The following is a 26,522-nucleotide window of genomic DNA, read 5'->3' as shown; positions in this document are numbered from 1 at the left end:
CTGAAGTAGAATGGATGTCAAGGCAGGGCCTAGAACTACTCAGCAGACTTGGACCTTCAAGAAATTTCTTTCAGTCACACCAACCTCAAAGCAGTCTTAGCATGGCTAAGACTTTTTACTCCTGCCTTCAGCAGCAAGCCACAGACTTCTCACTGTGGGATGTGGGAATTTGGTTTGTTTTCCCTTAGCCCTGTGACTATGACTTTCCTAGTGAGTAAGTTCACTGCCTCTCTGCTAAGTTCCCCAATTGGTCTCCACAGAACAGATTTGGCACCCAAGGCAACACAGTTAGGCAGACCACAAAGTCTCCAGAATGAGGAAATGTTGGAAGCAGATAATATATTCAGCTGAGCATTCTTCCTGGCAGTGTGAGCAAGAGCCTGATTTGGATCTTAAAAGCTTGGTGGCAACAACAAATGAGCATTGGCCTGGAAAATCTGCTTCCTCTTAGGCAAGACAAGGTAGGTAATATGAAAATAAGTTTAACATATTTGCAGAATCCATCTGCATTTTAAGGGGGGGGGGGGGTGTGATACTACCATATAGGCTACTTTCATGGCATCATTCAGCTCTGCATCCCTTGTGTGTAATCCAAAGCTCTTTGCATCTCTGACTGTTTCCCAGTACCTGAGGGTCAAGCATCCCACTGACAGCTTATAAATAGAAGCCAAAAAGATTTGGAGCTGGTGTGGGTGACTGTCGAGCACAGATGGCCAGTTATCAATATAATCTGTGTATCTGGGAGGCAAGTGCTGTAAGGAGGCAGCTGCTAAACCAAATCAATCAAACCATAGTTCTTAAGAAGAGAGAGTATGTGTATTGGAAAAGGACAGAAGTTATGGATGCATGCAACTGTACAAGGCTATGATCTATGGTTAAAAATCAGGATTATATGCACTAATTAATTGAGGGTTTCCCAAAGGGCAACCCTATCTTATGGAGGGTCAGAGCAATAATCCATTTCCAGGGCAGAGGCTGGGGGAATGTTGTGGGGAGTCATTTTGCAAGTTTAGCTTCAACTGTCTCAATCCATCGTTTTCCTGGTATGCCAGGGTATGTTACATCACTATTGATGCTCTGTGCTTTGGGATAAGACAGCAGGTCCAGGTTTAAAAGAAGATATTGACCTGCCATTTTCCAAAGGAAGGTGAGCATGGAATGCTTTTACTCCATTTATTGATCACTTAGCTCTGTGGATTAATCTGTACAGCTGGATAAATTCTGAATTTTCAATCTATGGTGTAACCCATAATGTTAGTAGTGGAAAATGAGCCAACATTACTTTGTTCTGGCTATGTGAACAGCACTGAACTCTAATTGTGTTGCTCTATCTAAGCCCCAGAATGGAAACTGCCAAGATCAATTCATTTTGATAAATCAACTGTTTCTGATGGCCATCTACACTGAACTACAGCTGCTATGGGTTTTTTTTCCCCCTAACAAAATGATTATGAAGCAAGCATGTTCCAACTATTCCTCACATTGTTTTACTGAACTAATGAATTGCTCTGGGAAGCCTCTTATGAAGACTTTTGATCAATTATTGCATACAAACTGGTTAAAAGAAAATACATCATCATTAGGCTAACAAATCTGCTGTGATGCTGCCTCTCCTGATGAATGAAATCCTTGGAGATGGGGAAGGGGAGACACAGAGGGGCATTTGAAGTTTTCTATTTATTGATTTTCATACTTTATAATATGATGGATTAACCAACACTGGCTCACAACTGCTCTTTGTCCAGAGTTTAAATGAAGAAAAAAAAATACCTTTTGGTCCTTTAAAAAAAATCTTCTCCTAGACGTGTGAGAGGAATAAGCATATGGTCTCCAGCAATACTACTGAGAACATTCACGTAGATCAAAATGAGGAAATGCATTTCAGCTGTCACTACCGTGTCATTACAGCCCCTCTTCAACTGCATTTATGTTGCCAACAAGAATCCTCACCAGATCAAAATGATTGGAATCAGGCCCAAGACAGCTGTGGCCTAGATAAAGCAAACCAAATGATTTTCGGTCTCCTAGATACCAAGAAACAAGATATGTCATCGATGGCCAGTTAGTGATCTTGTTCTACACTTCAGTACTGCTCATCTGAGCATGACACTTTCGGTACAGTCCTTGGACTATCGTTGTTGGTTACGGTTTAAAGAGAAAAAAAATAATTCCATTTTATTTAAAGCCTTTCACTGGCAAAGTTGGGGACTCAGACACCAAGTGGCACAGAGAAAAATTCAGGAGCCCATAAAAGGACCCAACGATCTAATCAACTAGAATGTCCTTTTTTCTAATAATTTCATTGTTCAAAAATTGAGGAGACATTGGCCGCAAACATTTTCTAGACTAGAGACGACTAAGTGACATCTGGAGTGTGACTCTGGATTAAAATTCAACCTTACATATTACATAAAAAGGGGGGAGGGAACTACATGAAGAGAAAGTCACCAAACCTCTCACAAAAAGTTTTGTGCATTAATAAGAAATTACCCCTTTTGTAACTACCTATGTTTACAGAGACTGGTAGCATTACGCTCTATGAGATATACAGATTACATGGATAACTGGCCATCTGTCCTCAACAGTCACCCACACGAGCACCATGTCTGCTATAATTGAGTTGAGATGTCTTCAGACGACCAGAGTCTTAAAAGAGTGAAATCACTCTTTAGTAATTTAGATCAGTGTTCCCCAACCTTTCTTATGTCATAGTATACATAAAGTTAATGTTTGTACAGACAAGGCTGTTTGAGGACCTGCCACCCTGGAGACTGAGAGCATAAACATCCCAGGCACGCTATGAACTATTCACGTGTGAAGTTTTCCTGTACAGCAGAGATTTTTAACCTTTTTTGGGCCATAGACCCTTTTAGTATCCAGTGATGTCTATAGACTCAGAATAATATTTTTAAGTACATAAAATAAAATTGAAAATGATTGAAAAGGAAACTGATTATATTGAAATACAGTTATAAAATATTTAAAAACCTAATGTATGATATAGTATATGTGCTTTTTATTAAAGCATTAAAAAAAGAAGATCTAGGCAATTCTAGTAAATACTGTAATTTCAAAGTAGTTGAGAATGTAAGTAGTATTTCAAGATATCTATAATAATTCCATTGTGATATGAAAATATTTGTTATTTCTATTAAAGAAATAACATGTTGCTAACACTACAATGATTTCTGGCGTATAGTCACAGTTGAGGAAAATGCCAAATTTCAGTGGAAAGTGAGAGAAAACGAGGATGTAATTTTTTCAAATCCCAACTCATGAACCCCTTGAAATTTCTCCATGGTTCCGAGGTTGAGAATCCTCATTTAGAAGAAGAAAGGTACAAAAAAACGAATCTTCTCTGTTTCTTTCTATTCCTCCCTTTCTCCAGACTTATTCTGAATCTCTTAATCCCCTTCTCTGTCCCCTTTTCCTACAGTTTCTATTTTTTCTTAGCCTGTCTTTCCTTACTATCTCCTCCCATTCTCTTCCTGCACTTCACTTTCTTTTCTCACTTTCCATAATCCACTCTCGGTACACTCAGCATATGATCAGACTCCCCAGGAACAGGCTCTTGAATTGCTCTGCTCATAGCAAACAGTGGAAGTTTGGGCAAAGAGGGAAATGCACCATGACCTGCAGCCAAAGTAGGAGATGGATACAGCTTGCTCCAGGCCAGGCCTCCTCATCATAAGTGAAAGAAAGCAAGCAGCACACAGTTCAGAACAAAATCAGCAATTGTTTGCTCACTTTGGTCAGTATACAACCAGCAAAGTTATCCAATCTCCAAAGTAGACTATTTACAGGCATAAGTTTTATCACTTAAATATCAAGTTCTTCCTATGAAAACTGAGGTTGCATTAGTTAGTTAATCCCATGTCATTATAGAAAGTGGTATTAGCAAACCTAAAAACATTTCTGGACAGTCAAAAAGACTGTAAGGAAGCTCAAACACTTAAAACTATCACCCATATACCTCAAATACACAACTATACACTGGCACTCAAAAATGTAATCATATTTCACATACATACTTGCCACCCTCCTCCTCAAATAATAGTCTAGAAGCATCTTATATGGTTATTCTCTTAGAGGCCACTGAATTATCTGGTCGGTGTTCTGGACCACTGCTGAGTAATCTAGAAAACCATTAAGTCCTCCAATAAGTAGTTAAATTAAAATACTGAATAAACACAGAAATAGGAAAGCAAGAGACTCATAAATGAAATTTATTTTTAAATTGTACTGAATAGAGTTACCAATGAGGCAAGGGAATTCATTAAATGTTAAATATTTCACTTCAATAAAGCACGTGTAACATTTCCTATAATTTTGTATAAGACCATCTGAACTAATTTTGCAACAAAAAAATCAGCCACCTGGGTAGAAAACTGAAAAAATAACAATAATTTATAGGAATGCCAATTGGGAAAAAGCACTTAATACTATGCCGTCTAGCCAAAAAAAAAAAAAAAGAGAGAGAGAGAGAGAGATTGAGAGAGAAATATTCCAATTACTTCAGTGTTCTGACATGAAGCATTCTGCATTATCTTGTTCATAATTCCCCATGAAGAAGAGCCAATCAATCAGGAGGCAGGTAGAAAGAAGCATCTGTGTCAAAGTCACACCTAATTTTGCACACTTCTTTCTCATATGACTCATCCCTTCCCAGACAACACAAAGTCTTCCTGCTTGTTGTTTCAAGTTCAAATAAACATGATGTCTCTGATTCAAATCTTGGCTCTCCTGACCAATTGTGTGACCTTAAGCAGTTACTTTTCCTAAGCCCCAGTTTCTTCAAATATAGAGTAATTCAAAGAGCAATTATGAAAATCAATATAAGCAATCCACATTAATTTCTTCTATGCCAGGCTTAGAAGAAATTCTGGCATAGAAGAAATTCTCAATAAATAATATGATGAGAGTTTGTATCTGACCCACTCAACTGACAAGATCATATTTTCAAACTATGAAAAGGAAGCAGAGCTGAATTTGGTATAATATGGAATGCTGTTTACCTGTATCAAAATCTATTTTGTTCTCCTTATACTTAGTGAAATACATACCAATGGTGTGCCAATGCTGTGCTATTTTTCATACATCAAAGTTAGTAGAAGTATGATTTTAACTTCAAGTGTAAGCAGCTCTTATTGTGCCTAGGACTGTAGCATCTGCCTTGATACACAGAAAGAAAAATCACATCCACGTAGAGGGAAAACAGCTATAGCATTGTTTCTATTAGAGAATAAGTTAAATTTTGTAATTTCTGTAATTTGAAATCCTAAGCATATTGGCTTAGCTTGAGGATTTCCAAAACAATATTTTTTAAAGTAATAGTAATCTTTAAAACTGCAAAAATGTTTAAATTCCCATCTCCTTTATTTAGCCCATTCAAATATGATATCTATAAAAGCTTTGTGTTGTGGTAATAATCCCTTACTATTTCCTCTCTCTCCTTGGTCTTTTCATTTATTCATTTCCCATTAATCGTAACATTGAAATAAAAAGAGAATGAATTTTTTAAAGTCACTTTCCATTCTGGAGCTTTGTTAATTTCTTCTAAGTGCACTTTAGTGCTGTTTAATTTGTATCTAGGGGTAGCACACTATGACTGCACTATTTGCTTATTCCTCCAGACAGAAGCAATTAGTTGGGCTAGCCAAATCCTCCACCTGGCCACCATCAGCATATGCACAGCACCAGGAGAAAACAGGAGGCTGAGTGTTCCTTAGGGCCTGTTTCCTTTGGTATTCAAAACCCCCACTTTCTCCAATGGGCCTGTGGTTGTAGAGGCGTATTTATGGAACTCCGATCTCTCTGATCCTAATCCCAGAAGACGATGAACATAGCTGTATCTCTATTCTAATATTTCAGTACCAAATGCAATTTTTTTTCTATTTAAAAGCTATACTGACAAATAAGGAATCTTTAAAGCGCAATTACTAGTTTGGCACTGGTTGATATTTCTGATGTGTGTGTGTGTGTGTGTGTGTGTGTTGCTAATACCACCAAGCAATTTTCTGTGACACCAGCTGGGTGTCCTACAATTTAACTCAATTCTGACACTATCTACTTGGAGATAACATCAGATCCCACTGTGGTCCTAGGGGGCTAGAACCAAGGCTAGGTTAAGGGCTCAGCCCCACAAGATTGCCCCACACCAATTCTAAGTCCAGGCTCTCACCTGTGCTTCTGGCCAACTGGCTATAGATCACAGGTTCCTATGCCTTTCTCCTTGGGCTCAATTAATTTGCTAAAATGGCTCACAGGACTCAGAGAAACACTGTACATACTAGATTATTGGTTTGTTATAAAAGGATATAACTCATGAACAGCCAGATGGAAGACATACATAGGGCAAGGTACGTGGGAAAGGGATCAGAACGTCCAAGCTCTCTGGTCAGACCATTCTCCCTGAATCTCCACATGTGCTCCAAACCTCAACCCTTTGGGGTTTTATGAAGGTTTCATTATAAAGGCACAACTGATTAAATCTTTGTCCTTTGGAGACTGATTCAACCTCCAGCCTCTCTTGCCTCCAAAAAAGGTCAGGGAGATGGGACTGAAAGTTCCAACCCTCTAGTCAACCCCCTGGCAACCAGCCCCCATCCTTAGGTGCATTCCAAAAGCCACCTCATTAACTTAAATTCAGATTGAAAGGGGCTTGTTTTGAGTATCAAGACATATTTATCACCCTTATCTTAGGCAATTCCAACGGTTTAGGAGTTCTGTGCCAGGAACAGGGACAAAGACCAAATATATATTTCTTATTATAAATCACAGTATCACATTACTGGAACTTGATGTTTGTTAATGTTATATAAGAAAAATCTAGAAAGAAAAAGTAAGCTGCTAAATACCAATCACAGCTCAACCATGATTATGTATGTCAACACTTTGGAAAATACATATATTGTACTAAGGTAAGACTGTTTTTGCAAGGTCACTGGAAAACTCCATACCCCTTTGAATTAGAATTTGTAAGTCTGAAGTATAACTTGATAAATACCTATGTTGAAAATTGCTTTTCTCTTAGATGATAGGATCATTAGTTTCTAGACTTTCTTCTCAATACTTAAACTAGCATTTTCTCTAATTTATAAGAAATTTCATTCCATACTTGTCATGTGATTAGTGCTCATTGTGATTCAGGAAAGTCTGAATTTAAAAATTAAATCATGCCTCATCTGGGAATCTGGTACCCAAGCAAGTAGCCATTTTTAACTAAGTAATTATCATATCCCATTCAACTAAAGCAAACATTAAGCATCTTGTACTATATCAATAGTGTGAGAAAATGTGCAAGAATTTTAAATGTGTAGGACACAGCACATACTTTTTATTCCATATAAAGTGCTTATAATTAATCTAATATTTTTATTTTGAACAATATTTACACCTTTCTACTTGGGTTTTAACAAGAGACATAGTGTTCAAAAGAGCTCCTCTTGGAGGTCTTGGAACTCTCACCTTAGAGAATGATTCTTCTAGTTCTTGGTCATTTTTTTCCTAGTTTTAGAAGCTGCTAAATACCAAATGCACAGGTGATTCAGGAAAAATACCCACCAAGTTATTCCAACAAACAAGCAAAGGGAAGTCCCAAAGATCTTTAAATCAATTAACCAAAAGTTGCCATTTCTTCTCCTAAAGCAAATTAAGTTTTTTTTAATTAGTTGTGAAAATCATCTGCTAAATAGCTTCTTTCTTTACCATGTACAATATAAACCTGTTCACATTTGTCATCTAGGTGCCTAGCTCAGTGCCCAGAACATGGTAAATGCTACATAAATATCTTTGGAAATAAGAAAAGGCTAGTTTAGTGATGAATGAATGAATGAATGAATGAATGAATGAATGAATACCATATCCTAAATCTTAAATCGCTCACTACCTATTTAGTAGAAATGTCCTGAGAAGTATTGTTGTTCTTAATGTTATTTTAACATTTGTCATCCTAACATTTTCCCTATTCATACTGTCAAAAATGTGCAAATGTGGAATTATGCTCTACATTGCTCTGCAGTGTATGAAGGCAGGAAACAGAGCAAATCAAGATGAGGAAATTTTTCCAATCTCTTAACTTCTCTGGTAAATTAATAAACTACCCTGAATGTTGTTCTGAATTTAGAAAGGTTTTAAAACAAATTACTTTTTTCTTCTCGGCCCCTTTAAGAATCAACCTACATCCCAGTTTTCAAATGTGAAATGCCCTTCAACCATAAAAGGACAAAAAGAGAAGGGATGAAATGGTACACTCAAGGACACAGTTTTAAAGAATTAGATTGCTACATCACTTCACAGCAGACAGTCTGGAAATGACAATTGCTAGGCTTTTTGATGGTATTAGCAGAGTAGTAAATATAATGTATATGTCATTTTTATTCCAGACAGGAAGACTGGAGGTAGTTACCAGTGAATGACAGTAAATTGTACCAGATGCCAAGTAAATTTTAACAGCCTTTTAGCTGCACTTCTCATATTCACATACTCATTAGTATTTTAATTTTTAGGTATATAACTCAAGGTCTCAATACAACCCCATGTAAAAAGAAATTTTCAAAGATGTCTATAGAATAACATCCTGCTCTTGAGACAAAAATCCATAGTTTGATCAAGAAATTATTGTGTTGGTACCCAAGAGAAATGAAAGCACATATCCACATAAAGAATTAAATATGAATGTTCTTAGCAGCATTACTCATAATTACCAAAAAGTAGAAACAATCCAACTGCCCATTAACTAGTGAAGGTATAAACAACATGTGGCCCATCCAGACAATAAAATATTACTCAGGAATAAAAAGATATGAACTAGTCATAGATGATACATTATAGATGAACCTCAAAATCATTATGCTAAATGAAATAAGCCAGGTGCAAAAGACTCATATTCTATTATTCCACTTATTTGAAATATCTAGAGAATAAAAACCTAAGAGATAGAAAGCAGATCGGTGACTACCTGGAACTAGGGGTGGGAGCAGGGATTGCCTGCAAAGGAACCTAAGAGATCTATCTAGGGCAACAGAAAGGTTCTAAAATTGAATTCTGGTTACAGTTACAGAACTTTGTAAATTTACTTCCTCATCAATCCTTAGTTTACATGACCTCTCAGCAGTTTAGGTCTTAGGGTTGATGCTATAATGCATTGAGACTTGGGGAGTTATTGGAACGGGTGAATAGATTTTGCACCTTCACCTCTCCAAAGCCCCCATCAATTCCAACTGCCTACTGCACATTTCTACTGGGATAACACCTTGGCATTTACATTCATAATGTATTTCATCACATCTAAATCACCATCATTTATAAAATAAACCATTATTTTGTATACAAGAAAAAAGTCACCAATTTGATAACATTCTATTCACTGTAAGAACCCCAGTTAATTGAGACATATGAAAAGGGGGGGGGGGGGGCGAGGCGCTGGTTTGCAGGGAACACTGTGTCCTGGGTTCAATGAACTCTAGTAAGGAGGTAAAGGATTGTTTCAGCTGGAATTCAGAAAAGAAGATATTTCAAGCAGCTGGCAGAGCTTGAACAAAGGCACGGATGTTTGGACAACTATGGCATCTGGAATGACGAAAGACAACTTGAAACAGATCTATTATCAAAAAGATATGAACACTTAAGCAGGCTCCCAACAATTATCATAATCTCCTAACCCTTAAATGCACTTCAGCATCCACACTCAAACTCTCACCAAAGCACAGTCTTGTTCTAAATGAAAATGCACCATTCACTTCATTCCTGAAACTACCCTCTTTTAAAATCACCTGGTAAGGAGTTACACGTTTTAAGAATTCTATAACTCAGAAATTAGCAAATTACATTAGCTTTTTAAGATTGTTTCTACTTTTTTAAAAATCCTAAATAAAGAGGGGCACCTGGGTGGCTCAGTCAGTTAAGCATCCAACTCCTCATTTTGGCTCATGTCATGATCTCAGGGTTGGTGAATTCGAGCCCCACAATGGGCTCTCTGCTGACAGCACAGAGCCTGCTTGGGATTCTCTCTCTGTCTCTCTCTCTCTCTCTCTGTCCCTCCCCCACTTGTGCGCTTGTGCTCGCTCACTCTCTTTCTCTCTTTCTCTCTCTCTCTCAAAATGAATAAATATAAATTCTAAATAAAGAGTTTTCTTTTAAAAATATGTGTTAAGAATGAAAGAAAAAAAGCACATCAATAAGGAAGAATGTCTAGTACTTGCACAGGCAGGCCAAAGTCCAGAATGTACTACAGTCAATGGGAAAATGTCAAGGATAACAAAAATAATTTACCTGGATCATAAAGTGACAAGAATTAGCAAGAAATGAGTCCCTCTTCCTCACTTCACTTTTGGGAGATAGTATCATCACTAAATAACAAAAGAGAAAAAAAAGGAGACATAAACACACAGGCCCTAGTTCCTCCTGTTCTAGTTTGTCTTCACCTGGAAAGAATAGAGGGACTCGAGCTCAGGAACGATGAGGAACAATAAGAAGCATCCAGCCCATTTACTATGGTCACAGCCTCTATTCTCAGCTGGACTGTGCAGGGAATTCAGTTTCCCTAAGGGCCTGAAAGCCCTTGTATATGTTCACAAGGAACAAATGCATGGAACAGTAAAGAAATCAAATTACTTCTATTCAAGAAAAGCCCCTCCCCCCCCCCCCCCACTTCATAACTGCTGCCCTCTTTGTAGGCCACTTGTCACACCTCAGCTTCCACTCCTCAAGCCATGCTTAAAATTTCTTTTGTCCTGGGTAAAGTTGTTCCACTTCATCTCACAAAACTGCAGCTGCCTACGAAGCTGCCAACCTCTCTGTTCTGCACAGTTCCAAAGAATAATCTACTGGAGCAAGCATCGTTTTCATGCTAGCATCATGTAAGTACCTTATTGTCGCTGACACCATCTTGCTATTTAATGCTTTATTGGCTCTTACGTATGCGGACACAGACATCAAAAAGCCAAAACCAATGTCTAATCTAAACCTACTACACATACGCTTTTTTCCTGATTTGCCTCTCCATCTACAGCCTTACTAAAGTTCAAGTAAGCCATAGCTAGATTTGAAAGCAAGCTAATCCCATCAGTGGACCCAACAGGAGAAATTTAGCCCTGAGGCGACATCACCCAATGTCTGAAGACGTGTTTGGTTGTCAGAGGCAGTAAGGGAGATTACCACTGGCATCTAATCAGCACTGTCAGGGGAAAGTGCTAAACATCCTACAAGGCACAGGACAGGCTGCACAAGAGACAGTTATCCAGCCCAACATGTCAACAGTGGTAATATTGAGAAAACCTACAGTAGTCTACAAAATGTTACCAATTCCATGACTATAAAGCCATTTTTCATTTGACATGTATTCTTGGTATATAGAGTTACAGTATCTGCCTTCAAAGATTTAACAATGAATGAGCCAGAATGCCTGTTCTTCATACCTACCATGCATACATTTAACCACGTTCAGAGATCACCAGCCATCAGATAAAATAATGCATGTTAAAAACACACTGACTTTTTTTATTATTCCCAAAACACATGTAAGCTATTAATGTGAATAAATCATTAATAAGTCATTTAATAAATTCATGAAAAAGCAGTCACTAATGGTTCCTATGCATAATTTTCATTTATCTGCATTAAACATGATACCTGCATTAAACATGATATCCCCTCACCATAACCAGAAAGAATGTATGGAGTCTCTCTTTTACATCAGGAGATCTGAGCCACAGACCTGACTCTACATGGCTGGAGTATATATTCTGGATCTGCCTGATGCCCATTATGATGCTCCCACACCATGCTACTGGTTTATGTGAACATTTTGTTTGTTGGATAACATGCTAAGTAGAAACATGACCAAATGCATGGTTTCGAAAAGGAAAAAAAAAAAACTAGGAATAAAAAAGAGAGAGAAAGAGCTTTTTTTTTTTCTTTTTCCCCAATCATCACTGCTTATGCCAGAGATGTTGGGGATGATTATTTCAGCTGTGTCCTTCCTGTGCCTCTGAGGCCCTTCCATTGTCCACAATTTGTGACCTGATCCTATGTTTTTGATCAGCTTGTCTGTCAGTTAAAATTTGCCATCAAACAAAACTTTTACCAAATGCTACCCTTATGCCCATTGGACTTAAACCAGCTACTCTTCCCACATTTTATACTCTGAATTAAATTGTGTGTGAAAATTACCTTTTATTGACTTTAGTGAGAGCCTTATACAAACTGAGGGCAGATTTCAACTGCCCACTGCCAAAATAGCCCTCTGTCCCATCTGTTGGATGCACATATCATTAAGACTTTTATTAGCCTCAGAAATAGAGAACTCATTTTATGGTGTTAGCTAAAAATCTACGAAAGTCCTTGAAAAGCATTTCTTACTGGTCCTGGTAACCACTGAATTTCAGCTAATGCTGCTAGAGAGCCAGACTAGCCATAGACATCAAAAGTTTAAAATGCATGTAAATGATAATACCAAAAGGTAATTTCATTGGCTATAAATTCATACTTTACACTAAAGTGCTCAAAGAAAGTGGAGACTTTTCAAAATTTAATTTTTTAAGGAGTATTAAGAAAATTTCCTCAGAAACTCTGGAAAAAAACATAATGGCTTACAGAAAACACTGTGAAGTAAAGACATGGCATAAGAGTCACCATCAGAAGAAATCAAGAACTTTCTTGGAAATGAAAAAGTTGTAAAAGGCTTAACCATTAGGGGCCCAGGGAGAAGTAATGACCTTTTACCAGAAGAAGAGAATAAAATCATGGAAGCCTAATATGGCTTTTTACAGTTCTGCTTACAATTACGCATTAGACAATTTACCCCTTGTGGATGAGTTCCTAAAGCCTGCTGAGATGTTGCACTTGGAGAAACGAATACATGCTGTTTTTTCTTCTGTTGTGGTTCATTTTTATTAAAACAAGAAACCTACAACAACTAAAAGAATTTTTCACTTTTGCTGAATTTTACTCTTTCCAAGAAGACTGACAGCATGGATGAACATTTGTCCAATATTTGTAGTAAGTCCAACAATAAAAGACAATGGCTTATACATTCATGCCCAGTCAATGTCCTATGGGCTAGAATTCATAAAACAAAGGCAGCAGATGGCATACCTAAATTTAATTTGCTATTTGATTTATCCTTGCGTTACCATTCTGAAATGCAGACACTGAATGTTTTCTAACACCGTTAGAAAACACAAGATCATGCTTTGAGCAAGTTTATCATATAATCTGATACTGGACCATCAATCCTGAAAATGAAAACTGTAGCCCATCCACAGAGGCAGTCTTCTCAGATGAAGAGGGACCTGTCAACAGCCAATATTCCATGTATCGGGGATGGCATTTCATGCAGTGTGTAATCACCACTCATGGCAATAAAGCAATACCAGACACCATCAAAAGGAAGAATGTGCCTTTGATACTGCTGTTCGGATTTGAAATTAGGAAGGATATTTTCATGTGTTTTAGCCTTACCTCCCAATGTTTCCTGAGAAAACTGATGTTTTCTTGGGTTGATTAATGTGATTACCTTTCCTTGTGGCTTCTTCTCTTGAACACTTTGCTACCATCTTTGACTGCCCATTAGTATATATACAGATGAATATTCTGGGCTACCACATTCTAAAATGAAAACTTTTTGAGCCTTATGTTACTGCTTCTGGCAGCTGTCAAAATAATTCCTGCTGACATCATGTTTAACAGACTTGCCTCCAAGTCAGATCAATGTTGGGGAACAGCATGCAGTGCTGCAAAATTAGGTCATTAATTGTGAAGCAACTTCAACCCTCCTTGTGTTTGGAGACCAAAACTTCCAAGGTAAAAGGAAACTGAACAGTCAAAGATTCTGAATCTTGTTTTAAATCTCAATCAAGGTGTCAATTTAGCTATTTAATTCTCAAAAGTCTTTTGAAGGATCTTATTATTTTAAAGTGTGGTGATAAAATATCTAGTTCTTCAAAGGGACCGTAAAACATTCCAGCGTTAAAATATATCCCTCCCAAAGGGTGAACATCCAAGTGCTAACATCCATTGTACTCATCATCTTTTAAGCACTTAAATGTCAACTTTTTCAAATGACTCGAGGAGAATCTGTGGTCAACCTGTTACCTTCAACCATGTCAACCAGACTGGCCATCATAGGTTAGCCTATCAAATGACCTCATAGTAATATAATAAAAAGCACAAGAGTCTCAATGAGTCAGAATCTGAGGACAGAAAAAACAATCTGGTGGTTAGAAGTAAACTGCCAAATGACAGCATCAGCTGTATTATCTGTGCGCCTGGAGGTTGCCCTTCCAAGCTAATTTTAAGAATAAATTGAAATTGAACTGGAGCCATACAAAGTAGAACACAGACCTTTTTGAAGATTCATATCAGGTAAATATTAAACAGGTTGTCAGAAAATATCAGCATTTTGTTTTTTGGAATTGATTTTATGCTTTTATTTCTCTACCCATACAGAATTTTAATTAACATTTATTTATTAAAACCTGCCCTTTTCTCAAAAGGTTTTAAGCAATTTGATGTTTTGTTACGGCATGTTAAGAATAAAGATAATTCCCCACTACCTTACAAACTAGCAAAAAACAAACATTTCTCATATTTGAATTAAAGATATAAATGTACGTCTTCTTACAAGTTTGTTTCCAATAAAGTAAAGATATTAATATGGAAATATAACATTTAACTTATTCATTTAATAATTCAAAATACCTTGGATTTTTTTCCTAAAATCCATAATCTAACACACAAATCAAGTATCAAAATATTAAGATAGATGGCCTATAAGAATTAACAAAGATAAATGTAGGTACAAAAACAGGTTGATTTATTTGGCACCATTCCAATATACCTCCCTACTCTTCTGTCCTGATTAATTGCCCTCAGCAAGGAGCTGGAGCCTAGTTATGCTGTTTTCTTAATTCCGGTTGATGGAGTGTTGATACAAGGATAGAAGGAGAACCAACTGCCTTCAAACTAACCCATTCTTCAAGAGTTAATCAATCACAACTTGTCCATTTTAATTATCTCCCAAATTCCAAATAGAGATATGTTTGCAGTTTCCAAATATTTGCTTGATTAAAGATGTTTTCCTTGTTTCAACAAGGAACCTCAAATTGATGAGTCAGGTGGTAAGATTTATGGGGTGAAGTTGTCCTGTTTATCTTCCAGCTTTCAAAAATACTGGTCTACAATTCAGTAGTAAACAACATTCCCCCAGAGATATGCAGACCACATCCATTAATGATGATAATCATGTTTAAAAACATATGTATAAACATACATCAACATCAGTAAATGCCAGAGAGAAAAACCAGCCAAGAAAATGTTTACAAGCCTCCTTCTTCACATCCATAAAAAAAAAAAAAAAAAAACAGCTTATTTGCATATTAAATATAATTACACAAAGCTAACAGGCCATTGGTGCACCTGGATAACATTTTCTGGTTGTTTTTGCCCTCCTTGGAGCAATACCAACAGATTGGGTCATCAATCAGTTACACCCATCAAGTTATAGGGAAATTCTGGCTGCCTCACAAACAACTGGACAATTCAGTTAAGGTAAGGATTTGAGCAGAATTTTGACTGAACTAATCATTTCTTTTGCTAGATAGAAACAAAAAAAAAAGCTAACTTTTCAGAAATAATTCTCCATTTAGGAGCTTCACCTCTATCATCTGAAATCCTATTGTGTTTTTAATATCAGAATCAAAGCCCCAAAGTTCTCCTTTCATAGTAAATGGTCTAGCAATTGATGATAGAATATGATGATAATGATGATGATGATGATGATACAAGATTTACGAACAAATAATTTTTATATAAAATTCCTCTTGTTCTGGGGGCGCCTGGGTGGCTCAGTCAGTTGAGCGTCCGACTTCAGCTCAGGTCATGATCTCGCGGTCCATGAGTTCAAGCCCGCGTCGGGCTCTGTCCTGACAGCTCAGAGCCTGGAGCCTGTTTCAGATTCTGTGCTCCCTCTCTCTCTGACCCTCCCCCGTTCATGCTCTGTCTCTCTCTGTCTCTCTCTGTCTCAAAAATAAATAAATGTTCAAAAATTTTTTTAAATAAATAAAAAATAAAATAAAATAAAATAAAATAAAATAAAATAAAATAAAATAAAATAAAATAAAATAAAATAAAATTCCTCTTGTTCGATATCAACAGACACAAATACATGTACAAAATACTTGAACCCGTCCAAGTCATTAGAACTATTTTCTCTGATTAAACAGAAATTACACATTCCCTAATTTATCTCTCTTCCCTTATATCATTTTGTCCTTAACAGTGAAGAAGAGCCCTCACCCACTAGTTCTATGTAGCACACAAGTTGAGAGAACAGTTTACCCAGAATCATCCATTGACCCAATTGTTAAATCCACACTCTAAAACAAAGAAGGAAGATGTCAAGAAAACTACTCCTTTAATATTTGTGCCTAACCACTTGCATGTCTGGCACAACAAGGCTTGAAGAGCAGAAATTAAGTCCCTTTCATCTCTGAATGCTCCATAGCACTTAGCCTAGTGACCTTAATGCTGAAGTCACAATAAACTCTTTGTCCTTGAACAAAACAGACTAAGAATCCACGAAACCAAACTCTTTAGTTAATGTGATTCCATTTGTGATCTCAGTCTAAAGTTTCCCAAAATGTGTTCCCAAAATCACTGGTCCTAAGTGATGCTTTTGAAGAAAATGTACCACAACCAAACATACCAGAATGCAGCAAACGTCCTAAGTCTTCCAATTTCAACCAGACTTAACCAACCCAGTGCTCTACTGTGAGATACTTGGGGAAATGCTGTCAGAGCCCCCTTTTTGATGATTTACCATACACATTAAAGACTCTAAGAACCCTACACTAAAGGAGCTTGTTTCTTTTAGCGTAAAGCAAACACATCTGACCTCAGAACCCCTTCCTATTTAACACCATGGAATATGTTTGGAGAAACGCTTTTCCAGAAACTGAGACCTCATATAGAATGAATTATAACACCATGGGGCAGTTTACACACTCTCCCAAAATCTCACACCGTTACATGAAACACAGACACAAAGGTGCTTTGGGACTTATTAGTCACCAAGCTGTGAATAAAAAATAAGAATTTAAATGTATAAACATGAGATAGGAAGCAGAAATCTCAATATCTACGGACAAACTATTACAGCTAACAAAAAAAATTTTAATTACTAACTGGAAATCCTAATTGCCCTCTACTTGCATTCACAAAGCATCAACTGAAATAAATTCTCTAGTATGTTTAAAGTTCCAAGTACAACACCACAAGTCATCCACAAATGATTATGCCCTCCTTTAGTGTATATCTGTAATTCTTTTTAACTGTCCAGATCTGAACTGCTTCTCTAAGTTTGTAGAATACTCTAGCTAAAGAGCCATACAAGGCTCCCACTATGAAAGTTAAAATTGAGAATCCCACTTTCCCAGCCTCTCTTGAAACTGGGACACTGACCTAAGATCTTGACTTTGGCTTGGGAACTGGTGACAGATACAAGTGAGGACTGCTCAAGATTCATCCGGGGAAGGGTGGCAATGGCAGCAGTAATAGCTGTATTAGAAATTTTGCATGGGGTGTATGCCAAGATTCTAGGAGTGGTCAAATGACTTAGGCCTGGCCAATCAGCACATCCCATCATCCTGACCACAGAATTGCTTCAAATATAGGCAGATGCATGTGCCAAGTAAGTCCACTAAGATTCAATATGAAAATCTGGGTTAGATTTTTGAGAAGAAACTACCTTTCCAATAGAACTGCCAATTCAGTAGGATGTAAAACTGAACCTAACAGTGGCCTATTATCACATGGCAGAATTCACCAAAAAGAAAGACGTGTAAATCATCAACTGAACTTGTGAAGCCAGCACTACTGCTAAACACTTCACTTGCATGAATGAGTTTTCTCTTGCATTTAGCTAGTTTACTGTTTAGACCAGGGTTGTTATGCATGATAGAATTCCCATAAACTCCCTCCTTGCAGGCCATGATAGAGTTTGTTCAGTAGTTATCTGTTGTCACTGTATTATTGCCTCAGGTGAAGCGAAACAGTCAATACTGAAATTGAAGAAGAAAGCCACCTGGCTTTCTAAAGCAGACATTGATGGCTTATGGAATTTTTTCAGCTGGTTGGGTCTCATACCCTGGGGAGGAATGGCTGAGGTCAATGTTACAGATTGGTTTCATCATGCTGCTTAGAGTCCTGTGGATATTAACCTTAATTAAATGCCACATTAGATAAATTGAATGGATTTGGTCCTAGCCCCTGTCAGTCAGATTGATCAGAGTGACCAACAGAGTAGCATACTCATGAGGAAATTCACCAGAAATCAAGAGGGTATAGAAAAGGGTAGGTAATGAGAGACAATTCTCCATGGATCCCTCTGTTTCTATACATCCCAGGACAGCTCTTATTCTGGACTATCTTTTCAAAGATGTTTAAATAGCAAACAGCTTGGAAGACAGAAGTGACATCTCCCTTTGTGGCAAAGGAAAGTTCTGTTTGCCCTCCAGGATAATAAAGCAAACGTCAAAGGCAAAAGTTGAACAGATTTGCTAGCAGGCCCCTCATGAGGTTGAGAGTTTCCTAAACTCAATATTCCTCAACTGTGACACAAACCTCTGTACCCAGCATCCAACTGGGACACCTTCACATTTCCCTATGGGACTGGAAAATTAAAAGACCGATACAACCATAAAGTCTATGCCGTCTGCTATGTCATGCATAATAATGCCCTTTGATTCTGACCCAGGAATTTCATGTCTTCTGCCAGCCTCTATGAAACTGTGGAAGGACAGCTTATCATCTTATAAGTAGGATAAAATTTCAGACCCTTCCGTTTTTTGACAAAGACCCAGATTAATATACAGAGATAGCATGCGTATAAGTTCAAAGTCTAAATATTATATCAGTTCTCCCCAAATTGATCTATAGATTCAATGTAATCCCAATCAAAATCCCAGCAAGATTCTTCATAGAAATTGACAAGTTGGTACCAAAATATAAATGGAAATGTGAAGTATTTGGAATCAAACTTAGAAAAGAATAAAGTTGGAGGACTTATTTCATGTTAAGACTTACTATAAAGTATAATAATCAAGACATTGTAATAGTGGTATAAAACTAGACAAGATCAATGGAATATAACAGAAAGTCCAAAATTACACTCCACATATATGGTCAAATGCATTTTGACAGAGAAACCAAAGTAATTAAATGGGGAAAGAAGTCTTCTTAACATACAGTAATATACTGGAGATCCATATTTTAAGTTTGTTGATCCATACTTCACACCATAAAACCCAAATGACAAAGCTCTTTTAAGAAACATAGGCAAATATGTTTGAGACCTTGGGATAGGCAAAGATTTGTTGGAAAGAATGTAAAAGGCATGAACTTTAAAAGGAAAACGTATATAAACTGAAGCTTCATCAAAATTTAAAACTTCTGCTCATAAAAAGATAAAACTGAGAAAATGAAAATGAAAGCCACCTACTGAGAAGAAATACTTGTCATACATATTTCTAACAAAGGACTTCTATGCAGAATATATAAAGAACCGCTACAAAGCAATAATAAGCCAAATAACCAAATTTTTTCAAAAAGGCAACTGACCTCAATAGATGCTTGACAACAAAGAATTATAAATGGTCAATGCATATATGAAAAGATATACAACATCATAAGTTTCAGGGAAATAAATACAAATTAAAAGCACAATTAGATACCAGTGCACACTCACTCGAGCAACTGGATACTGGTACAAGCTTAAACTGGTACAACTACTATGGGAAAAAGTTTGGCAGAATCTTAGGTTAAACCTTCACCTACATTATTATTTAGCAATTCCACTCTTAGATATTTACCTCCCCCAAGGTGAAAACCTATGTCAACAAAAAGGTCTGTAAAAAAATTTTTACGACAGCTCTATTCATAATAACACAAAATTGGAAACAACACAAGTATCCATCAACAAGAAAATGAATAAACAAATTGTCGTATATTCACACAATGAAATATTACTTGGTATTAAAGAATAACAAGCTAATAATGCAAACAAAAATACTAATATATCTCAAAAACATTATCTTCAATGAAAGAAGCCAGACACAAAGGAATATTTATGGTATGATCTCATTTATATGAAGTTTTAGTACAGGCAAAGCTAATGTATGAAGCTAAAAATCCAAATAGTGGTTGCCTGAGGGGAATACAGAAATACTAGAAAGTTCTCAAAAGATCTTCTTAGTTATTTTGAGAGTTCTGATGAAAATGCTCTAAACTTTGATTGAGATGTTTGTTACATGAGTATATATACATTTGTCAAAACTCATCAAATGTTACACTTATATCTATATAATTTATTACATATAATTCTCAATTCAAAATGAAGAATATACTACAAAAAATTATAAAATATATTTTTTAATTTAAATTCAATTTAATTAACATACAGTGTAGCATTGGTTTCAGGAGTAGAACCCAATGATTCATCACTTACATAAAACACCGAGTGCTCAGCCCAAGTGCCCTCCTTAATGCCCATCACCCATTTAGCCCATTCCCCCCCACGCCATCCACTTTCCCTCCAGCAACCCTCCATTTGCTTTCTGTATTTAAGGGTCTCTTGGGGCACCTGAATGCCTCAGTCTGTTAAGTGTCTGACCTCAGTTCAGGTTATGATCTCACAATTCGTGTGTTTGAGCCACACATTGGGCTCTCTCTGCTCTCAGCATAGAGCCTGCTTCAGATCCTCTGTCCCCCTCTCTCTCTGCCCCTCCCCCACTTGGGCTCTCTCTCTGCCTCTCTCAAAATAAATAAATAAACTTTAAAAAAAATGAGCCTCTTATGGTTTGCCTTCCTTTCCATTTTTATCTTATTTTTCCTTCCCTTCCCTTATGTTTATCTACTGTGTTTCTTAAGTTCCACACAAGTGAAATCCTATGATATCTGTCTTTCTCTGACTTATTTCACTAAGCATAATACACTCCAGCTCCATCCACATTGTTGCAAATGGAAATATTTCATTCTTTTTGATCACTGAGTAATAGTCTGGTGTGTGTGTGTGTGTGTGTGTCTTTTTTATCCATTCATCAGTTGATGGACATATGGGCTCTTTCCGTAAGTTGGCTACTGTTGATAGCACTGCTATAAACATTAGGGTGCATGTTCCCCCCCTCCTTAAAATAAGCATTTTTTGTACCCTTTGGATAAATACCCACTAGTAGTACAACTGCTGAGTTATAGGGCAGTTCTATTTTTAATTTTTTGAGGAATCTCCATACTGTTTTCCAGAGTGGCTACACCAGTTTGCATTCCCACAAGCAGTGCAAAAGGATTCCCCTTTTTCCATATCCTCGCCAACATCTATTGTTTCCTGAGTTATTCATTTTAGCCATTCTGACAGGTGGCAGGTGGCACCTCATTGTAGTTTTGATTTGTATTTCTCTGATGATGGGTAATGTTGAGCATCTTTGCATGTGTCCATTAGCCATCTGGATGTCTTCTTTGGAAAAGTGTCTATTCATGTCTTCTGCCCACTTATTCATTGGGTTATTTATTTTTTGTTTGTTTGGTTTGTAAAGTTCTATATAGATTTTGGATACTAACCCTTTACCCAATATGTCATTTGCAAATATCTTCTCCCATTCCATCAGTTGTCCTTTAGTTTTGTTAATTGTTTCCTTTGCTGTGCAGACGCTTTTTATCTTGCTGAGGTCCCAATAGTTCATTTTTGTTTGTATTTCTCTTGCCTCCAGAGATGTTGAGTAAGAAGTTGCTGTGGCTGAGGGCAAAGTAGTTGCTGCCCGTTTCTCCTCTAAGATTTTGATGGCTTCCTGTCTCATATTCAGGTCTTTCATCCATTTTGAATTCATTTTTGTGTATGGTGTATGAAAGTGGTCCAGTTTCATTCTTCTGCATGTACCTGTCCAGTTTTCCCAACACCATTTGCTGAAGAGACTTTTTCCCATTGGATACTCTTTCCTACTTTGTCTAAGTTTAGTTGCACATACATCTTTGGGTCCATTTCTGGGTTCTTTACTCTGTTCCATTGATCCATGTGTCTGTTTTTGTGCCAGCACCTATGTCTTGTTATTACAGCTTTGTAATACAGCTTGAAGTACAGAATCGTGATACCTCCAGCTTTGGTTTCTTTTTCAGGATTGCTTTGGCTATTTGGGTTTTTTTTCTGGTTCCATACAAATTTTAGGATTGTTTGTTCTAGCTCTGTGAAGAATGTTTTTGTTATTCTGATAGGGATTGCACTGAATGTGTAGATTGCTTTGGGTGGTATCAACACATAAATAATATTTGTTCTTCCAATCCATGATCATGGCTGTTTCTCCATTTCTTTGTGTCTTATTCATTTTTTTTCATAAGCTTTCTATAGTTTTCAGTGTATTGATTTTTTACCTCTTTGGTTAGGTTTGTCCCTAGGTATCTTATAGGCTTTGCTGCAATTGTAAGTGGAATAAATTCCTTGATTTCTCTTTCTGCTGCTTCATTATTAGTGTATAGAAATGCAACTGATTTCTATACGTTGAATTGATATCCTGCAACTTTGCTGAATTCATGTATATCAGTTCTAACAGGTTTTTTGGTGGAGTTTTTTGGGTTTTCCACACATTCATGTCATCTGTGAAGAGTGAAAGTTTGACTTCTTACATGACAGGGATGTCCACTCTCACCACTGTCGTTCAACATAGTACTAGAAGTCCTAGCCTCAGCAATCAGACAACAAAAGAAATAAAAGGCATACAAATTGGCAATGAAGAATTTAAATTATAAAATAGATTTTATTTAAAACTCATTTACCTCCAAACTATTCAAGGCCTAACATCCAAATTAAATAGGTTGAACTTGAGATTATTTGCTCTGTATCCACAGGTGTTGAGAGAGATATCCTCTCAGACTTTACACACCTACCAAGGCAACAATGCCAGGAAAACCATTAATCAAGATTTGATAGTGCCTATCTGCAATCAGAAGAAGAAAACAAACACCACCTTGGATTATAAATGCAGGTGAAACACACCCAAAGGACCAAGTCAGTCACAATGTTGGCGCTCTTACTTCTTGTGACTGTGGCCCTAGCATCTGCTCACCATTCTGGTGAGCACTTTGAAGGGTAAGTAAGCAACTCCTTATATGAGCAAGTCCTCTTCCTTGCTATCCCCCAAATTTGAATGCATTACCAAATTTTACATTTTCTCTTCTTCTTCTGCTACCTCACCATTCAGTGAGAAGGTGTTCCGTGTCAATGTTGAAGATGAAAATCACATCAGCTTACTCCATGAGTTGGCCAGCACCACCCAGGTAAATAATGATCCAATACTATAGGTTTGCTTCACAATTACTTTAAAATCTTAGAGTGCACTGTGATTCCATCAAAGGAAGAATGACTGAAATATTAACTATAGCAAGAAATAAACTGAAAAACGTTTAATGCCACAATACCTTTTTTTTTCCCCTGCCTAAATTAGATTGCCATAGCCCTATAGTATTATAAATCCATGGTAACTTTTGAAGGAGTTGACAGGACATGACAACTGGATGAGTTGGAACAGTCGCAAAGGTCACAGAACATCTAATGTACAGTCACTTCCCTTCTAAGGCAAAAGTGAAAAATGATCAACTTGGATATTACTGAAAAACTGGGCTTCTGTCCAACTTGAAATTCATTTCCACATCCCATGTATCATCTGTTCCCTTTGATTTTCTTTCATTCCAAATCAAACAGCTTGAGTTTTCATGACCTTGCTTCAGGTCCTCTTAATGATATGACATGAAGGAGTTGGGGGCAAAGAAGGTAAAAAGCCATGAATGATTTCCATACTTTTCTTTTACTTTCAAGAAACCAAAATCTCTATACTACTTAAAGTAAATCCACTGAATATGGGATGAGAACTGATATTTTTAATTATATATGTAGTGTAGCAGGAAGCTATTGTTGACCACAAATAGCTCACTTGGGCCAAAGTTGTTTCTTCATGAAATATAAACCAAAATAATTTGCTAGACCCCTAAATACCTATCTATCTATCTATCTATCTTTTTATAGGGTTTTTTTTTTCTTTTGGCTTTTAAGTTATGGACCAAAAAAAAAAAAAAAAAAAAAAAGAAGAAGAAGAAGAAGAAGAAGGTACAGTGTCATAATCCGAAATAGATTCAAAGTTTAATATTGAAAGAAAATAAGTAGTCATGTATTCCGGCCTTCCACTCAATTTCCTCCATAGAAATACCATCTCTGATTGCTAGCCTTAATAAAAACTGTTTGAGAACTTTTAAGGATGGAAGGAATGCTGCTTTTCAGAGTAGCCCATTTGCCTCACAAGTCAACTGTTACATGAAGCTGAAAGCTAACTTCTCTAACTTTGGCCCATTGGACTTAGTTGAGCCAAATATTGTCTTACATCTAAGATTTACCTTTTCCAGGCCTTCTATCATTTCTCTTAGCACTCGTTTACACTGATCATTCCTGGTCACCTTTGGATATAGCTCAATCTGTCTGTATTTCTTTTTTAAAATGTAGCTTTCAGAATTGGCACTAGACTTCTAGGTATGCTCTGATTAATACAGTATTAGATACATTAGATTAATACAGTACTAGATAATAGGACAATTGCCTGTCTTCATCTGTAAAACAGACATTTGTTAATGGGGCCTGAGATTCTTTTAAACATCTTGAACAGTTAAAGAATACTCTTAGTTTATAATAAGCCTATGGCCAATAGAAACCAGTAGATTATTCTTTTTTCACATGAATCATTCTTAGACAAGGTATTATTTCTTCTTGCCTAATTTATTTTTTACCTAAATGCAGGATTTCAGATTTACTGTGTTAAAATTCATCTTTATAGTTTATTTTCAGCATGATGATATCATTTAAAAAACTAATTCAGTCATCCATGGAAATAATTCTTCCCCCTAGCTTTGCATCACCAGCAAGTTTGACAAGCACTCCTTCCCAACTTTTATCTTTGTCATTAATAAAGATAAATATTAAGTCAATCAGGGGTCAGCACAGAATTAGAGGCCTCCTTCATGGTTCATTCATTCAATACATATTTATCAAGAGCTTCCAATATGTTAAGTATTGAAAGTGATTCATTAACCAACTATCCTCAGATGTTTGCTCAATTACCCACATTACTGGGGTGTCAGCTCCAGCTAACACTGTGCTTTCCAGCTTGTAAAGAAGAATATAAATGCAGAGACTTTACAAATGCTTTGCTAAGATCTAGATTCAGCATTATATCAGGCTAGTGGTCTCTTTCAATAAGAAGATGAAGTTAATTAGGCCTGACTTACTCTTGCTTTAAACTATGCTGGCTCCCAGGGATCACAGCTTCCATTTCTGAGCATTCACAATCCATCTGCTTCCAGTTTACTCCACAGCTTTGCCAGAATCCATGCTAAACCCCACGAGCTCCTGCTTCTGGAATTCACCTGTTTTCCTCCTTATGAAATCCAAGATTTACCCCCTCCACTCCTCAGTGATTCCTTCAAGCTCTGATTCCTCCAAGATTGCTGAAGAAGTTCTGCAATCACATGTGCTTTATTATTTTAGTTACCTAAAATTCAGCATTTTACAATAGTCAAGAGCAGAGAATCTGGACTCAGACTCCTAGATTCAATTCCTGGTTCTACCACTTGCTAGCTGGACTTTAGACATCTCTCTGGATCTCAACTTTCTCATTTGCCAAATGAGATGAATAACAGTATTTACCTTATAGGATTGTTATGAGATTTAAAAGACTTGATATCAGTGAAGCACTTGGAACATAGTGATAACTATTTAAGAATTTGTTATTATTATCATCACTACAACTGGAATATAAATGCAATTTACATGGCCAGTATAATCCCCTGTCTCCTCATCTATCTTGGGCCTCTATGTTCTCTTTCCAAAGAAGGCATTTCTACTAAAAATTGTAACATGTGAAAAATTCTTTACTTATGGCAATTTCATCTCTCAGTGGAAGCAGAAGAAACAAGAAATGGTATACCCCCTCGGAAAAGTCAAAAGCCAAACAACAGTTAAACGAGAAAACTTTCTTTTCTTCCTGCTGCAAGCATCATGCTTTGTCTCTAAGCAATGGGACTGCACATTTCTTCTTTATTCATTTTGTTTCCCACATGAATGAAAAGGAGATATTTTTTTCTCCTTAGCAATCTGCAAGTGCAGCATATTCTGTACTATAGCCTTCCTGATAAGATCATTACAAGGGCATCTAGTCTTTGTATTCATCCTTGGCTATGTGTCCTTCCTCCCAGCTTTTAAACATATATTCTCACAAGTTGAATACACTAGAGAGATCTGTGATGACATAGGACTCTAGCAGCCTCCCCTTTTCATCTGTAATTATATACTAAGGGGTTTATTTTATCTCCTTGTAATCAGAATTGCACTTTTTCCTTTATTGCAGGCACTAACCATAAAACCTATCCTCTTTGCTCTGTGCTTTCTTGAACTCTGTTTCTCTATGATGAGGTCCATGTTCGTCTATATGCCCAGA

General features: G+C 36.8%; 1 protein-coding gene across 1 annotated transcript in view; it reads left to right on the top strand.

The window, feature by feature from the left end:
• Positions 1–301: 301 nt before the first annotated feature.
• The window catches only part of CPB1 (carboxypeptidase B1), a 56,474-nt gene continuing 30,253 nt past the window's right edge, over positions 302–26,522 (top strand). Inside the window, exons 1-3 of the mRNA XM_060638904.3 lie at positions 302–461; positions 22,891–23,131; positions 23,244–23,319. Of these exons, the coding sequence (XP_060494887.3) occupies positions 23,022–23,131; positions 23,244–23,319 (186 nt within the window). The 5' untranslated portion in view covers positions 302–461; positions 22,891–23,021. The remainder of the gene's footprint in view (positions 462–22,890; positions 23,132–23,243; positions 23,320–26,522) is intronic.

The sequence above is a fragment of the Panthera onca genome, chromosome C2 (genome assembly GCF_046562875.1).
Source record: "Panthera onca isolate mPanOnc1 chromosome C2, mPanOnc1 haplotype 2, whole genome shotgun sequence".
Taxonomy (NCBI): Eukaryota; Metazoa; Chordata; class Mammalia; order Carnivora; family Felidae; genus Panthera; species Panthera onca.
The sequence above is the reverse complement of the archived record's forward strand: the minus strand, read 5'-3'. Positions and strand labels throughout refer to the sequence as shown.